Consider the following 17,421-nt stretch of genomic DNA (forward strand, 5'->3'; position numbering starts at 1 on the left):
TGGCCTCTTTGTTCCTCCTTGTTTTTATGAAAGATTTATTTCATTTTTATTCATGTGTCTCTATGTGTTTGTGCTACGTGTGTGCACATGTGTGTGGGTACCCATGGAGGCCAGCTGGATCCCTAGAACTGGAGTTACAGGCAGTCCTAAGGCACCTGATGTGTGTGCTGGGAGCTAACTCTGGTCCTCTGCGGGAGAGCACCGCTCAGCCCATCTCTCTAGTTTCACCTTAGTCTTTTGTTTGTTTCTGTGGTGTGAGGCATGGATCCTAGAGCCCTGGACTTGCTAGGCAAGCGCTCTGCCCCTGAACCATACCTCCAGCGCCGTCTCCTACCCTTTGTGTCTCAACCTTCAAAGCAACCACCTTTACCCTCAAGTCACCACTGTTAAAGATGCCCACCTCATACCACCCCTCAGACCCCACAAAGTCAAACAGAAACTGCTATAATGCGAGTCAGTGCACCAAACAGAAACAACGAACAATTCCACCACTAGCGTTGCTTATATATACTACCCTTGCCACCAGCCAGGATCAACTAACCGCCACCCACGATAACAGACAGACGCAAGTGGGGATGCGTGCCTGCAGGCCCAGCATTTTAGAGGATCGTGAGTTTGAGGCTAGGCTGATAATAAATAAATAAAAAGTGTCCAGTGACAGCAACAAACAGTAACCATCATAAAAACTCCAGGGGCCAGAAAGATAGCTGAGAGGGTAAAGGTGCTTGCTGCCGAATCTGGTCACCAGAGTTCAGTGTCCAGTACCCAACGGTGGAAGGGGAGAATCCACGCCTGCAAGTTGTTCTTTGACCTTTACAAAACAAATCAACCTGAGAACAAACTCACACCGAGGGGCTGGGGAACTGGCTCGGTAAGAGTGCTTGCTATACAAGCATGGGGGCCTGAGTTTGAATTCACAGCGTCCATGGTCACAAGCTCACCTAGAACCCCCGTGCTATGGAGGTAGAGACAAAGGCATCTGTTGGCTTTACTATCTGCCAGCCTAACTCCAGATTCAATGAGCGATCCGATTCAAGCAGGACATCTGATGTTCACACCTTACACACACACTGTACTCACACTGACACAGAGACATTGACAACCACACACAACCATATCCCATGCAAAATCTAAGAGTGAGTTGCTAGACCACCATTACTAGAAGCTAGCAGTAGACAACCAATGGCAAATGAGTATTAACCATTCACGCTCCCGATAACCAGCAGAGGCAGTGTCCTGCTGGCGACCAACATTAAACACTAGCGATTCCAGCATAGTGGCACGTGTCTGTAACTCCAGCACTCAGGAGGCGGAGGGCAGGAGGATCAGGAGTTTAAGGTCATCTTGACTATATAGTGAGTTCAAGGATGACTTACAGCATATGAGACTCTGTCTCGAAACAGCAATGGACGGGGTGTGGCTCAGCTGGTGGAGGGCTTGCCTAACGTGCTTAAAGTCCTGGGCTCCATCTCCAGGACTGTGCACAGCAGGGCACGGTGAGTCATGCTTGTCATCACAGTTCTTGGGAGGATCCGATTTCCCAGTCATCCTTGTCTATACCGTACCTTTGAGACCAGCCTGGGGACACACAAGGCCCTGACTTAAAGCACCAAACCCTGGCACAGGCTGAGAGGGTGGCTCAGTGCTTAAAAGCACCTGATATCTTTTCAGACGGCGAAAGCTGAGTTCCCAGTACCCACACGGTGCTCACAACCAACAGTAAATCCATCTCAAGGGAATCTGATGCCCTCTTCAGGCCTCCCCAGGCACTTGTGTGCAAATGGCATCCAAGCACACTGATGTGTCCACATGAATAAAACAGAAACATGCCTTAAGAAGTAACAAAACTAAACACCCTGCTGTCATAGATGACCACCACCTCCAACCCACCATGAGAACCATTGTGAGCACCAATCTTCACATACCAACAGCAACCCTCACCATTATAACCACAGCAGCACCCACTCAGTGGCTTGTCCAATTGCCAAGAAGGAACGACCTGCACCCCCCCCCCCGAAGCCTCCCAGGCACCAGCAGCTCCTGGGCATTTGGCATGCATGCTCCATAACAGACTCTCTTTGAACAGCATCCCGGCATTGCAACCCTCTGGGAAGCTCTCAGTATTCCCAGACACAACTGTGGTCCTCACAGACAGTGTCAGTCTTTTTCTTTCTCTCTCTTAGGACCCAGGCAGGACTCAATTCACTCTGTAGCAGATGACCTTGTACTGATTCTTTCTTCCCTCTGCAGGCATTTTCAGAGTTCTGGGCTGACAAACTTGGTTTAATGCAGTGCTGGGGATAGAACGCTGCTTCCTGCATACTAGGAAACTTATCAGCTCAACTCCAGCTTTGGATCTATTTTGGCTTCAATGAGAGAAGGTTATCTAGGTTGGCCTCCAATTCACGATTTTCTGCTTCAGCCTGCAGCGCTATGCCACCTGGCTCCAGGTCTCATCACTGTTCATTTTGACTCATTTCTCCCCTCAGATCTGTCTGCTGAGAAGTCCGTTGACTAAGCATTTCACAGTGCTGGCAGCTAGGAGGGGTTTCCCTTCCTTTCAAGCAGCAAATCTCTTCCTGTTTTTCTTTTTTTTAAAAAAGACAGAGTCTCATGTAACCCAGGCTGGCCTTAAACCTGCTATATAGTCAAGGATGACTTTAAACTCCTGCCTCCATCTGCCAAGTGTGGGGATAACACGTCCAGTCTATGTGATGCTCCGGATGGAATCCAGGGTTGCACAGACAGACGGAGCACAGCCTCAGCCCTCCTGGCCTTGCTCTTTTACCCCAGCTCCCTGCTTCCACTCCAGCTATGTTTGCTGGATCCGCCAAGGACTCCAGCAGCTACCCCTGTCCTGGAAGTGTATCCTTATTCCCTCTGACAGAATGACAATGAATGAAGGCTGAAGCGGACTGTGGGTTTGTGGAGCCACGGGGGTGATTTGTGTGACCATCGCTGGCTTTTATTGTGCATGGGGGATATTGGTCATCCCCCAGCCTCATCATCGCCAGCAGGCCTTGACTTGCGGTCTGTCTCTAGCTGCAGTATCTCCACTGCCACCCCGGTGTAGTAGCGAGAACACAGCCTCTCGTCCCTGCGCCCTCCATTTGTCTAGTCCTGTCTCCTCCTCCTCCCCCTCTCCCTCCTCCCCATCTCCTCTGCTTTCCCATTTTTCTCCTTTTCTTCTTCATCTAGTTCCTCCTCCTCCTTTGTTATCTCCTGCCCTTCTCCGCATCTCCAACTCCTCCTCTTTAGGAATACTGACTGAAAGGTAGATGACAGTGATGATGGCTGATTGTCAATGCTCGAGATGACACTCAGGACCTTGAGCAAGGGCCCTCCACCTGACCTCCATCTGCCTCTGAGACTGTTACAATCACCACCTGTCCTCACTTGCACTGCTAACACACGTGAGACACAGTCAGCCCCACCATTGGTGGACTCACAGTGGTCAAACCCACAGACCCCATGAGTGTTTCCAGGGAGAGCTCCCCCAAACACTCCCATCTCTAGACCAACTTCCAAACATGAACTCCGGAAACAGAGGCCAAGACAGGAGGAAGTGCTTGTTTCAAACCACAGGGAAATCTAGGATATGAGAGGACTCTCTAAGCCCCTGGAAAGGGACATGTCCCTCCCTGGCAAACTATGTATCCCTTAGGGATACCGTCTCCCTTCCTATTCTGCAGACTTGGTCCCCATAGCCAATCTGGCACCCTTGGAACTTGATTCCTGGTGGAGGACCATGGGATACCCTGTGCTGCCCCATGGGAGTCCCTCCCCTAAGGCCCTGCAATTCTCATAACCATTGCCCCAATTTCTGAGGGTGCTCAGGGCACTGCTACCAGGCCGTTACTCCCAGAGCCAATGCTGAAGAACTTACCATGGTGAGGGTTGGTGTCTGGGCTCCTGTGGGTAGTGACAGGGGCACAGGCTCAGGGGGTTCCTGAGAGGGGCTCTGGCATGGCCCTGCTTCTATCTACTCCTTCTGCAGACTCCTGGCCCCAGTTCCTCTTGCAACAGCCCCTCTCTCACTTCCTTTGACGGGAGGGGCCATGGCCACAGGGGAGGGAAGCTGAGGGCGGGGACAATGCTCTGAGGCTTAGTAGCGATGACCCTGCTGAAGTTGGAGCCTGGAGCCTGGAGGGATAGGTTAGAGATGTCTGGCAGCCACTGCCAGACAAGAGAAAGTCCCTTCTCCATCTACCTCCCCAAGAAAAGAGGCTACAGCAAAAGGCACCCAGGTCAGTTGACTGCAGGACTGGCCACCTAGTTGAGGTCTTTCTCTTCCGAGTCAGGAAAGGGAAGTGCTGTTTCTGATGTGTCTGCTCTGCGTGTTCTCTTGTAAACTCCTTAAGACCCTCCCTGCAGAATGTTCCTCCAAAGCCAGTGTGTTAGTAAGGACAAAGAGAGTGGAGGCCACCGTAGCTTTATGCCCATGTAGGATTTTGTATGTCAGATCTGGACTTCTTCTTTTTTTATTCCATTTTTGTGTTTGTGTGTTTGAGTATGGGTGTGTGTGTGTGAAGGCCAGATGACAGCTATCAGCCCCCACCTCGAGACGGGTGTCTTTCTGTCTTCTCACTGTGGAAGCCAGGCTTGCTGGCCTACCGGTTTCGGGGATTCTCCTGTCTCTACCTCCCATCTCGATGTGGAGCACTGGGGTTGCAGGTATTTGCCACCATTATCTGGCTTTATGGGGATGTCTGGGGATTCAAACTCAAGTCCTGATGCTTGTGTGAAAAGGGTCATCTTCCTATCGCCAGATCTGGCCTTAAAAAAATTTACTTTAAGTAATTGTACTCATAAGTGTGTGTGTCGGAGACCAGCTTCAACAAAAATACCATTTACCAGAGTAGGGACACGGGGATAAGAAAATTAGTAAAGATGACGAAGATGCAGATGAAAACAATAAAATAGAAAACATAGGATAGTATCGGAGGGAGTTCCAGTGAATACTGAAATTGCCTGCGTTTAATTTTCCTTACACTTTTATACTCCAATACCACAGGGGGAAAAGACAAAAGACTGCTTTAACACATGACAAGAACAACTAGAACAGTTACGTGCTTCAATACTTGCTGTCTCAAGTCATAAGCATTCTGTTGTTTAGGCAATGAACCTGCCCTAGACCAAGAGCTCTGAAGGCAGCTACTCCCAAGGTCAAACCTTCTATTTCAAAAGAAGGAGCAGAAGTATGCTTGAATATTCTGACCGTTGGTCAGGGTGGGGTGGATCCAACTGTATGGGCCATCTTAAATATCAAAAGAACCAAGTAACCACACCCTAGTTCAGGACGCGTAGCCCTGGTTGTTGTCAACAATTTTGAGCAACCTCAAACTCTCAGTTCAGACAAAGTGGAACTAGGCTCACATTTTTGGGCCTCTGTGTGTCTGTGTCCATGTGCAAGTCAGAGGCACTGGATCTCCTGGACCTGGAGTTACAGGAAGTTGTGAACCATCTGATGTGGATGCTGGGAATTGAACAGAAGTCCTCTGGAACAGCAGGAAGTGCTCATAGCAGCTAGCCGAGCCATCTATCTGGCACCTCCACCCCTGTTGGCCCCAAATCTGTATTTTGTTGTGGGTATTGTTTGTGTTTTTGTGAGACAGTCTCATATGTAATTCTGACTGTTCTGGAATATGCAAAGTAGCTGTCCTCACACTCACAGAAATCATCCTGCCTCTTTGTCTGGAGTGCTGGGACCAAAGCTACGTACCACTCTGCTCCTGGCCCAATCTGGGTTTTCACACCTGTGACTTTGCCGATTTTATGACTTGGCTCTATCAGCAGCACCTAGAGCATGTAGGGCCCACCACACAGCCCAACCCTTGATCTTTGGACGACCAGATCTCACAAGAGTCCTGTTGACATTTGAGGAAATGATGGTCACCTAGGCAGACAGTGGTGGTGCACGCCTTTAGTCCCAGCACTAGGGAGGCAGAGGCAGGCGGATCTCTGTGAGTTTGAGGCCAGCCTGGTCTACACAGGGAGTTTCAGGACAGTCAGGGCTACACAGAAAAACCCTGTCTCAAAACAAAGAGGTTGTCACCCTCTCATACCACCCACTGAGGCTGTGTTCAGTCTTTGGTTCACGTCTGAGGACTGGGATGTCTCTGCATCCTGTGTTCTCTTGATGAGGCGTGCCCCCTCCTGGCCATAGCTGAGAAGTCTTGTCTCCAATATCCAGGGGCAGTAGCACAACTCAGTATGTAGAAAGGTGCAGAATGATCACATTTGGTCGGGAGTACAAGGAGACTGGATCTTTGAAAGCTTCTGTAAACTGCACTTTTGTCTTAAAATAAATTTGCTTGTTCTTCGAGAAAGGGTTTCTCTGTGTAGCCCTGGCTGTCTTGGAACTTGTCTTGTAGACCAGGCTGGCCCTGAACTTAGAGAGCCACCTGCCTCTGCCTCCTGAATGCTGGGATTAAAAATGGGTGTGCCACCATCTGGCTATTGATAGGTTTTTATTTGTAGTGGCCAGAGTTCTCTCTCTCTGCTAGGGATGACTGATTAGGAAGTGTGGGCATGTGCCCCACTTTTAAGAGCTTTTATTTTGTTTACTCATTCGTGTGTGTGAGCACTCATGTCACAGCAAGCTTGTGGAAGGCAGAGTACATTTTATAGAAATTGGTTCTCTCCTTCCACCACGTGGATCCCAGGGATTAAATTATAGTTGTTACCTTGGCAGGAGGTGCCTTTGCACACTGAGACATGTTGCCACGCCTAGCTGTGTGTTCCCTTTTGATCCTAGGGTCGGGGCTGGATGGTATGCCTATACAGAGACACAGACCCACTCACGAGCATCTACATAAGACAGAACTTTATTGATGTAAGGCTTCTTGGTGAGGAGTGTGTGGACCCCAAGGCAGGGCTTGTAGCACCATGATGGGGGTAGCCTGGATGTTGGGCTCCCCCTGGGGCAGGCAGGGCAGAGGTTGGGGTAGATCTTGCCCCTGGTTAGTCTGGGGGAGGGTCGCAGGGAGGTGATATTAATCCCACTCCCCCAGAGCAGATATAAATCCCCCCAGCTCAGAGTGGAGGGATACAACAGTGCTGGGGGCAGGGCACCGGCACACCCCTCCCCACCCCCACTCTTCACAGTACATATTCCGATCAAAGGTGGGGGGAGTGCTGGGGACTTAAAGCTGTGTGCGGCATGGACAAGAAGAGGGTCCCTGGGGTAGCCAGCTCTTCTCCATCCCCTAGCCAGGATTCCTATAGGGGTTACCCAATAAATAACTTTCAACTGCATTTCACCCTTCAATCCCAGCCTCCCTCCCTCCCGCAGGCCCTCTCCAGTGAAGTTCCCTTGTCTGTGCTCCAGGGTGGCTCCGGGTGCTGCACACCCCCTAGCGGCCTTGGCAGGTTTTGCAGCACATCTGGCGGAAGTAGGCTCGGCTACAGAACTGAAATTTGAGCACCAGGGGGCAGTAGGCCACCTTGTTCACATCCTTGCATTCTGCAGTGGTGGAGGGGAAGGGCAGGAGGGAAGGGAGAGAGATCAGTCAGCGATTTCCCCACAGCTCTAGCTGGCTCTCCTCATCAGTCACAGACGGATTATCATCATGCTTGCATCACCAGTCTGATTTTGAGAATCTATGTATTTTCTATGTATTTATTGTTATCCTGTGTATGTTGTGTCTGAACAGGCATGCATGTCACAGCACACACATGAAGGTCAGGGGACGACTCTGGATTTGGTCCTCTCCTTCCACTGTTATGTGGGTTCTGGGAGGATTGCACCACCTTTACTCCACTGAGTCATTGCGCTGGCCCCTTTGTCTCCTGCTTATTATTTTGAGGACTTTCTTTTGTGGTTGTTGTTTGTTTGTTTGTTTTTGAGACAGGGTTTCTCTGTGAATCTTTGGAGCCTGTCCTGGAACTAGCTCATGGAGACCAGGTTGGCCTCGAACTCACAGAGATCCGCCCGCCTCTGCCTCCTGAGTGCTGGGATTAAAGGTGTGCACCACCACTGCCTGGCTGTTTTGAGGATTTTCAATACAGCATCTGGAGCTGCCCAAGACATACCTCAGTGAGAAAAACATTTCTTATTCTAGGATTCCCCTTTTTTCCTCTGCTGGAAATTGAACGTAGGGCTTTAAGTATGTTAGGCAGGCACTTGGAATTATATTTCCTAGCCCTCCTTTGACGTTTTATTTTGACAGTGTTTGCATAAATTGCTCAGATGGGGCTTGCTCTGTAGTATAGGAAGATCTTGAACATGCAGTCCTCCTGCCCTGGCCACCCTGATAACTTAAGATGACAGACCTGTTGTGCTTTTGATGCCAAGAGAATTTGTTTCCTTTGGCTTTTCAATAAACCTTTGAGTTCAGCTCAAAGAATTTGTAATTTAAAGGCTGGGTAACAGCTTAGTGAGAGAGCACTCACTGAGCACCGTGAAGACGGTGATGTTTAACAGCCTCTGTGGGGGCCATGGACAAATTCCCACGTAGCCTCCACGCAGCATTTCTTTCCAAATGAATGGATCGTTTGCAGTCTTCACAGACGGGGAAGACACAGTGTTGGAAGGTGAACCATTGCTGTCATCTAAATTTCTCTAATTCCCTCTATCAAAAAATAAATTTGCACACAAAAAATTTTATAGCTGGGTGCAATGGCTCACATGCCTGTAGTCCTAGGTATGAGGGAGGCTTGCTTGAGCATGGAGTTGAGGTAACAAGGCCTGACCAGTTGTGTGTGGTGGTGCATGCTTGTCGTCTCTGCAGGTGGGACAAGAAGTTCGAGGTCATCCTTGGCTACAGAGGTAAGAGGTCCTTCTGTCTCTGTGCTGCTTCTCTTGGCTAATGAATAAAGAACCTGCTTTGGCCTGTTGATAGGGCAGAACTTAGGTAGGCGGGGAGGATGGAACTGATTGTTGGGAGGAAGAAGGCAGAGTCAGAGAGACGCCATGGAGCCACCAGAGTCAGACATGCCAAATCTTTGCCGGTAAGCCACCACTGTGTGGCGATACACAGATTAATAAAAATGGGTTAATATTAGCCAATAATAAGCTAGAGCTAATGGGCCAGGCAGCGATTTAAATAATATGGTTTCGTGTGATTATTTTGGTTCTGGGCGGCCGGGATGAAGAAGCAGCTCCCTGCAACAAGACTGGGGTCTATGAGATCTTGTCTCAAAGTGATAAAACAAATCAAAATAGCTGGGCAGTGGTGGCACACCCCTTTAATCCCAGCACTTGGGAGGCATAGGTAGGTGGATATCTGCAAACTCAGGCAGAGGCCAGTTTGGCCTAAAGAGTGAGTTCCAGGACAGATATGGCTACACAGAGAAACCCTGTCCTGAAAAACCAAAACCAAACAACAACACCCCCCCGCAAAAAAAAACAGATAAAAAATAAAGAAAAGAAAAAAAATTACATAGATTTAAAAAAAAGGTATAGTGTAAAAACGGTGTTGTGTAAGCACGGAATCTTCCTCCTCTCAAACAGGGCACATGGAATGGAGATGCCCGCATAAACCGTGAGTGGGTAGGGACTACCATTGTCGGCATCTCACATGTCACAACAGTGCCTGAGCTGGGCTTGGGATGAAGTAGTAGCACCCTCGAAGCCTTGGCTACCACCCCTGGCACTGCAAAAACTGGGTGTGGTGGTGAAGTCCTGTAACCCTAGCACTTGGAAGGCAGAGCCTGAAGGATCAGGAGTTCAAAGTCACCCTTGGTCATATGAGATCTGAGTTTGAACCCGAGACTCACAGGACAGAAGGACAGAGTCAACTGCCTGCCAGTTGCCCAATGACCTTCCCCCGTGGTCCACATACCTTCTGGGCCATCCCCAGGGGGCACCACGCTGTCACACTTGGCCTCACACTGCTGCATGGTGGATGGCCGCAGGGCCTCAGTGCACTCTCGGGACGGCTGGCCCGTGTGGCTGGTGCATCGCACCGTGCGCTGCTGCTGGCCGAGGCCACACTGTGAGGAGCACTAAAGAGAGGAGCCACCGAGTCATCTCTCTAAGACCACTGTCCTCACCCTTATCCCGCAGGGCCGTGCCCACCTACCTCACCCCACTCGCTGGCCACCCAACGGGCAGGAGGGCAGCGGCGCAGGTTGCATCGCATAGTGGTTGGTGGCTTGGCGGAGGGAGGGCAGTGCCCAGGGGGCAGAGTGGACCGCTGATCTGCACTCTTACAAAGGACCACTCGGTGGCGGAGACCAGGCCCACAGCTCGGGGTGCACTGCAGTTAGAAGGGGTGTTTTATATTCAGTGTAGGGTGGGTGCTGGCCAGTGGGACACAAGGAATGGACAGGTAACTGGTGGTCCCTGTGCTGTCCTCCAGCCCAGTCTCTGATACTGTGTTACCTGCAAGCCTCACCACTGTCCCAGGCTGGGACCACCTTTCATAGGCAATGGGCCAGACCAAACCCAAGTCCAGAAGCCTGGGAACCCACAATGACCTCTGTTGATCATGATAACAGTGGGGCTTGGGGCAAGGTTGCTTTGGCAGCTTTTCCACACAAACAGCCCAGTTCCTGTGTGCCTTCTGTACTGAGAGTGGGTTGGGTGGGGAGAAAGGTGGAAGCTGACCTCAGACCATTCCAGGGCTGCCCACTCGGGAGGGCACATTGGGCCCTGGCAGGCCTCCAGCACAGGTGGGCGTGGCTGTGGACAGGCACTGTCATCTAGGGCTTTCTCCTCTGCAGCGGACACCCGGCGCTGGCACACCACCGAGCGGCTTCGCACCCCAGCGTCACAGCTGCGGCTGCACCGTGACCAGTTTCCTACAACCCAGCTGTGAGGGTGGAGCAATGGGTCTGAATGCTGCACAGGGCAGGGCAGCTCCCCTCAGAGATCACCATTACCCTATATCCAGACTTCAGATAGGAGGGAGGGCTCTAAGGAGAACCCATTTCTTGTGCTACAAGACAGCTCAGGTGCAGAATGGTTCAGTATATCAGTTGTTTTTTTGGTTTGTACATGAGTGTGCATGCGCATGTGTGCACTTGGAGCGCTAAAGGTGACCTTGAGCGTCATCCTATGCCACCCCCATCTCGCCTTTTTTTAAAGATAGCGTGTCTCAATGAACGGAGCTCACTGACTGGCTAGCCTGGCTGACATTCCAGTTGCAGGGATCCTCTGTCTCCACCCTCTCCTCCTAAGCTAGGGTTAGTTACCTGCCACTGTGCCCATGGTTTTGCTTGGGTGTCCACTTGTGACACATCAACTGGGCCATTTTCCCAGGCCCCGTGTGTGCGTGTGTGCGTTATTTAAAATTTAAAGGACTTGTTTTTCTTTATTTGTGTGTCTGTGTGCACACATGTGTATGTAGGTGCCAGTGGAGGGGGCAGAAGAGGGTGTTGAATCCCTTGGAGCTGGAATAACAGGCATCTGTGATCTATCTAATGTAGACACTAGGGTCCGACCTCCTCATAATCAAGAAGCAAGTGCTCTTTACTGAATCACCTCCTCATTGGATTGAGACAAGATCATTATGTAGCTCAGGGTGGCCTCCACTTCACTAGCTAATCCTGGTTGGCCCTGACCTCTTAACCCTTCTGTCTAAGCCTCCCAAGAGCTCGGATTGCAAGCATGAACTACCACATTCAGCCGACAATCTGCCTCTGACCCTCACTCAGGTGAGCACTTGACCCTGTGACCCCGTGAATCCCCTAAGGCCAGCACTCACCCACTCTCTCTCCCCTCTCCTGTGAGGACGATCCCTGACTGCAGAGAACACTCCCACCTTGTCCCACGGCGCTGCGCACGCACTTACTCTGGTGGGCACGGTTCTGTGTTGCAGGCACGCTGCCGCTTAGGCAATTTGCTGTGGGCGCTGCAGTAGTGCGGGGCCACCGCTGAGCTGTCCAGCTGATTTCGGCACTCCACCACTTGAACCTGGCTGCCTGGGGGAAGGGAGGAGCTCTCTCAGTCCTGGCCAGACCAGAGGTGCTCAGAGTGGCTGCCGTGCTGGTCCCGGGCCCACACTCTGGCCTCACCGCCTGCGCACTGGGCTGAGCACTTGGTCCAGGGGGCGTAGTGCCAGGAGTAGGGAGGCAGCGCATCCCGGGCAATGGGCGCGTTGAAGCGGTAGTGGAGGGCAGGCAGCTCTGCCTGGGCCAGCACCTGCGGGTACAGGGAACAGCCATGGCCGTGTCATGGACTTCCCATCCCCACAGGACACTCAGGTACTCCCGGACTTTGCCCCCAGCTTCACTGTTACCATGACGATGAGAGATGCATTAATGGGTCCCAGGGCTTCTAGGCTCTGGGCCTGATCTGGACCCTGACGTAGATGAAAGGTGGTCCCAGCCAAGGGAAGGCGGTGAGGTTGGGGGGTCCCAGGTAGCCCCTCCAGTAGCAGAGATTCCTGGTCCCCTTTTAGGGCTGAGGTAGAACACATGGGTCAGAAGTGAAGTCACTCTGCCCTCCAACTCCCATGGAATCACAATTCTCATCCCATATTACTTACCCAGGTGGCTAAGGGACAGGTTCAGATATTGGATGAAAATGTGGACGGAGCCTTTGGGGATCCAGACGACATCCTCATACCCTGGGTGATGGAGTTCCGCTGTCATCCGCTCAGCCTGTCTCCACACGCCACTGCGTCCCTCCCCCTCATCACTCACACTTAGGGATGCAGCTAGCCACCTCATGCTATATGCTTAGAGCTTATATCATGGCAAATTCATCTGGACCTTATGAAGTATGGAACCACCATGTTCTCCTCCCCCGACCCGTGTGTGTGTGTGTTGGGGGGAGATGCACGAGTACCATGTGCGTGTAGACTGGAGAAAATTTTTAAGGAGTCTGCTTCTCCTTCCACATGTGGGTCCTGGGGATCAAATTTAAGTTCCCGTGCTTGCATGTTACTGACCAAACCATCTGCCCCTCTCACTGTGTTCATTTACAGATTATAAAACTGGGGCTCAGGGAAGCTGTGCAGTTCACCAGGGGTTTACAGGCAAGAAATGGTTGGCTGGGATTTGAGCTCAAATTTGTCTGCCTTAGAATGGGTCAATCTAATTCCCCATGCCCCATTGAGCAGCGAGGTTGAACTGAGGCAGAAAGAAAAGGGTATCATGGAAGCTGCAATCTATACAGGTGAATGAGATTTGAGCACCATAAAGCACCACCACTGACTGCCCATCTGTGACCACTACATCTTTGTTCACCCATTCTCCCAAGATTCTTAGCGTCTATGCCTGGACCCCCACTTTGTCGCGTGTGCTGGATCCTGCAATCGCCTTCCCCTTGGGTTGTGTTTCTGTTCCCTAGTCTAGTCCATGTCTTTTTTGTTTGTTATGTTTTGTGAGACAGTTTCTCTGTGTAACAGCCCTGGTTATTCTGGAACTTACTCTGTAGACCAGGCTGGCCTTGAACTCAGGCTGGCCTGCCTCTGCCTCCCTAGTGCTGGGATTAAAGATCAACTCAGTATCTTACCACTAGAGCACTTGGTGCTGTGGATGCTCCAGGGGTTGGGATCAGGGTTCTTAGGCCTAAGAACCCCTCAGACTTTCCTCTTTTTCCTCATTCTCTTATCATTTCAACATCCTATGAGATCTTCTTTCTGTCTCCCAACCCAGTGCCCTTTTTGTTTCTCTTGACAGCTTATTGCCTCTCCCAGGTCACCTGGATGCCTACATTGACTCCTCTTGCTATTCCCTACCGCACGTCTCAGAACCATGAATGGCAGACATCTTGCCATCTGACTTCTAATCTAACTCCTTTCTATCTTTTTTCTGTATTCTATGTGTATGTGTTCCTGGGTTTTCGGGTGTGTGTGTGTTTGTGTGTGTGTGTACGCGCACGCACGTGTGTGTGTGTCAGTAGGTAGATCAGGACAACATACATTGGCAGCTGGGTTTTCCCTTCCACCTTAGGTTCTGGAAATTGTTAGGCTTATGTAGTCAGTGCTTTTAACCATTGAGTTATCTGGTCCATGCCCAGATCTTTTTTTTTTTATGTGGGTTCAGTGAATCAAACTTAGGGTTTTGCGCTTGCACAACAAACACAATACTGACTGAGCATCTCCCTAGCCCATGTGTTTTAGTCTTTTGTTGTTGTTATTTTATTGTTTCCTGGCTGTCTTGGAACTCACTCTGTAGCCCAGGCTGACCTAGAACTCACAGAGATCCGCCTGCCTCTGCCTCCCGAGTGCTGGGATTAAAGGTGTGCGCCATCACTGCCTGGCAGATGCTCTATTCTTAGACCAACCAACCAATGAACCAACCAACCAACCAACCAACCAAACAAACAAACAAACAAACAACCAAACCACCTCTAATCTAACCATGCCTAGAGAATGACACACACACATTCTGCAACTTGTTGTCCCTGACAATCATATATCACCTGGTCACAACCCCTCTGTAACACTTTCAGAACCGTCATCTTTCTACAGCCCTCTCATCATCTCATCCCTACTCCCTAGGCATTCTCTTTCTCAGCCCTGACAGTAAGACCTCCCATGACTCACAGGATGGGAAGTGACTTCTTGTAACCATCCTGAAGCCCCCAGGATGGTGGAGGGAGAGATCTGGATCCTCAGTCCCAATTCATACGAATTTCTATAAGTTAGATCCCAAGCCAGTAGCTGAGACCTTTCCTTATGACTGCGATGGGCTGACACGGACTGTGAACGTCACAGGATCTAGAATGGCTTGTGTCTCTGGGCGTGTTTGGGTGGATATTTTAGACTGGGTTAACTGAGGTGGGAAGGTCCACCCTAACAGGCAGCACTGGTCCAGAGCTAGAGGACCAGACTGCTTATAAAGGAAGAAGAGAACCCATGATGGACTGTGTCTCTGAAAACTGCAAGCCATATGAAATCTTCCTTATTTCTACTGAGATATTTTGTCTCAGCAACAAGAAAATTAGGGACAATTTTGTGCTCCCAGGACTTTGGGGTTCCCAAAACCCTACTATACTTCAGATTCTACAGGATCCCCATAGTCTAAGGAGTTACTGGTCTTAGCCTCTATAATGAGGCTAACACAGATCGCAGCCATGGGAAGGAAGTAGATTCTTACCACTTCCTGGCAAAGCTGGGCTGAAGACCCCCTCGATGGTCTCACAGGCACTGCCATCACCCCCACACACTCGGCATTTGTCCTCTCGGAGATCAGAACCCAGGACCCGGTCACAGCCCACATGCTGCACAGGAAGACAGTGGTGGGTTGATGGTGTCATGGAGACCTCTCCTTTCCGTAAGCTTCTCCCCGACCTGTCTTTCCTCCTCCCTGGAGTCTCCTGTACCTTGCACTCGCCGCTGACACAGATGTCCACGGTGTCAGGGCGGCAGGGTGTGCCATCCACCACAGCTGCTGCTCTCTCCGTGTAAAAGTTGAAGCCTTCTGCTAGGCAAGTCAGTGAACAGGCCTTCACGCCCCCTGGGGGGCACGGCCCCATCAGACCTGGAGCCAGGTCACCCTGGAACTCCCTGCCTGAGGGGGGTAAGGACAAGAGCAACAGACCCCAGACTTGACACCATGGGCAGAGGAAATAGGGATTTCCCCTACATATAAAGTACCATTGAGTTGTATCAAGGACTGAGTTATATCATTCTTTCCTTGGGCAGAAGATGAGACGCTGTGGACCTATAAGCCAACCGCTGCCATCCTCAGGGGTTCCAGGGCCTCTGGGAAGCTCACTCACCTCCACGATACGTCTTCCACGTGTAGAACTTCCCACGGAAAGGAACACTGTCAAATTCAGAGCACTGCATCTCTCGGAAGTCCTGGGAGCCAGGGGGGCAGTCCTGGGCAGGTGTGAGAAGAAGTCAGGGTAAGGAAGTGTTGCTCAGAGTGGCAGGAGTCCAGGTGAGGGCGGATGACCCATGGTAGCCATGAAGGTGTGTATGAGATGGTGTGTGTGTGTGTGTGTGTGTGTTCACGTCTGGGCGCTGCACATCTGAATTCTGGCCCTCATCTTTGCACTCCAGCACTTTACTAAGTAAACCATCTTCCCAGCCCCTATGTATTTATTTTTGAGACAGGCTCTTGCTCGAAATCCTCCTGCCTCAGCCAGGTGCTAGACTCATAGGCACGCACCACTGTACCTGGCTTATGAGATGGGACCTGAGTGATTCACTAAGTTAAGGCTGAGCTGGGGGTAGATGCCTGGGTTCTGAGTTTAAACTTTTCTTGAGACAGGTGGAGCTGGTTTGCAGTAAAGGATTAAATTATTGTGAACGTGAGTGGTGTGTAGATGCCCTCTCTGGTAATCGCTATGCAGGGGGCCACAGAGGCCACTGCTCCTTCCCAAAGTCTCCCTGATGTCTGAGCATCCCTTCTGACTCGGTGGCCTGCACACCTAAACATCTCCACGAGTAGGCAATAGAGCCATCTTTAGCCAGAGGGAACCCTAACATTTAAGGAGTAACCAGTGGGACGCTCCAAGGGCAACTGTGATGGGGGGAACACTCAATGGGCTTCGGAGGATGCTGGCTTGGTGACAAAGCTTACTCAGGCTTTGACGGGTGACAATGAGTAGTAGGGTCTTGGTTCTGGGGGAACTGAGCTGTGAAGGGGAAGACACTAAACTGTATTTGGAGAAGGGTCGGGGAGGGAGGTAGCTGACAGGGGAGGTGCTAGGCTGGAGGGAGGGGGATAGCATGGGGGGTGGTGGGAAGGAAGGGTGGCTGGGGCAGGACAATGGAGAACTCACATCGGTGTTGCAGGACCGGTGCCTCCGTCTCTCGCCCAGACAGTACTTGCCCCCAATGGTCGGCCTGGAAGGAGCAGGGGACAGTGGAGAGAGATGAGGCTGTGGGTGATGGGTGCTGTGGGTGGCCTCGCTCTTGGGAGAGGGTCCCTAGGGCTGACCTGGGGCTGTCGCAGTGCCGACTGGAGGATGACACACCGCCACCGCATGACCTGCTGCAGTCGCCCCATGGAGTCCATGGGCCCCAGGCCCCATCCACACCCTCTGGTCGAGACCCAAAGGGGACACACACACGTTTGTAGCACCACTGGGTGAAAAGGGGTGGGGGAGGGAAAAGGGGTGAGTGTGACTTTGCAAAGCTCTGGGTTCAATGCCTCTTCTCGGTCTATCATCCCCCAAATTACAGGCACAGTCCTCTCTGGAATTGGGGGTGTGTGACATGAGGAAGGGCTGGATCTGAAGGCAGGGTGTCTGACACATTGGATCACAGCTTGAATCCAGAGGCATGTTAATAGACACAGCTTAGGTAGAAGCAGTACCAGGGCCTACTAAACAAATGTGAGGGGCATGGCTTAAGATGCCAGGGACTGTGGCCTCAAGCTGGGCAGGCAGGACCCAGGGGAAAGCTCCTAGGCAATGCTCACCCCTTTGTCGATGGTGTGTGTTTGGCACAGTGTTCCCTCAGCAGCTGGGATGCTATTGGTGATGCACCGATTGCTCTTGCTCAGGCACCACAGCTCACTGCAGACCTCCTGCAGAAGGGAGGAGACCTCTCAGGCCCATCGTCCCCCACA

At 51.3% G+C, this 17,421-nt stretch overlaps 2 protein-coding genes across 8 annotated transcripts in view; both read right to left on the bottom strand.

Annotated features, from left to right (window-relative positions):
* The window catches only part of Myo1f (myosin IF), a 54,082-nt gene extending 50,079 nt beyond the window's left edge, over positions 1-4,003 (bottom strand). Inside the window, exon 1 of the mRNA XM_075975659.1 lies at positions 3,887-4,003. Coding sequence (XP_075831774.1) covers positions 3,887-3,889 — 3 coding nt within the window. The 5' untranslated portion in view covers positions 3,890-4,003. The remainder of the gene's footprint in view (positions 1-3,886) is intronic.
* Positions 4,004-6,810: 2,807 nt separating this feature from the next.
* The window catches only part of Adamts10 (ADAM metallopeptidase with thrombospondin type 1 motif 10), a 31,424-nt gene continuing 20,813 nt past the window's right edge, over positions 6,811-17,421 (bottom strand). For 2 of the 7 annotated variants that reach the window (XM_075975660.1, XM_075975667.1), the window contains exons 12-25: positions 17,272-17,379; positions 16,789-16,934; positions 16,631-16,694; positions 15,620-15,722; positions 15,221-15,354; positions 14,995-15,118; positions 12,435-12,515; positions 12,186-12,349; positions 11,962-12,088; positions 11,739-11,868; positions 10,553-10,757; positions 10,026-10,202; positions 9,786-9,948; positions 6,811-7,465 (exon numbers count right to left, since the gene is read on the bottom strand). In XM_075975660.1, coding sequence (XP_075831775.1) covers positions 7,356-7,465; positions 9,786-9,948; positions 10,026-10,202; positions 10,553-10,757; positions 11,739-11,868; positions 11,962-12,088; positions 12,186-12,349; positions 12,435-12,515; positions 14,995-15,118; positions 15,221-15,354; positions 15,620-15,722; positions 16,631-16,694; positions 16,789-16,934; positions 17,272-17,379 — 1,836 coding nt within the window. In that variant the 3' untranslated portion in view covers positions 6,811-7,355. Of the gene's footprint in view, positions 7,466-9,785; positions 9,949-10,025; positions 10,203-10,552; positions 10,758-11,738; positions 11,869-11,961; positions 12,089-12,185; positions 12,350-12,434; positions 12,516-14,994; positions 15,119-15,220; positions 15,409-15,619; positions 15,723-16,630; positions 16,695-16,788; positions 16,935-17,271; positions 17,380-17,421 lie in introns of those variants that run through there. The other 5 variants (XM_075975666.1, XM_075975663.1, XM_075975661.1 and 2 more) reach the window with 5 other exon arrangements.

The sequence above is a fragment of the Microtus pennsylvanicus genome, chromosome 6, assembly GCF_037038515.1.
Source record: "Microtus pennsylvanicus isolate mMicPen1 chromosome 6, mMicPen1.hap1, whole genome shotgun sequence".
NCBI lineage: Eukaryota > Metazoa > Chordata > Mammalia > Rodentia > Cricetidae > Microtus > Microtus pennsylvanicus.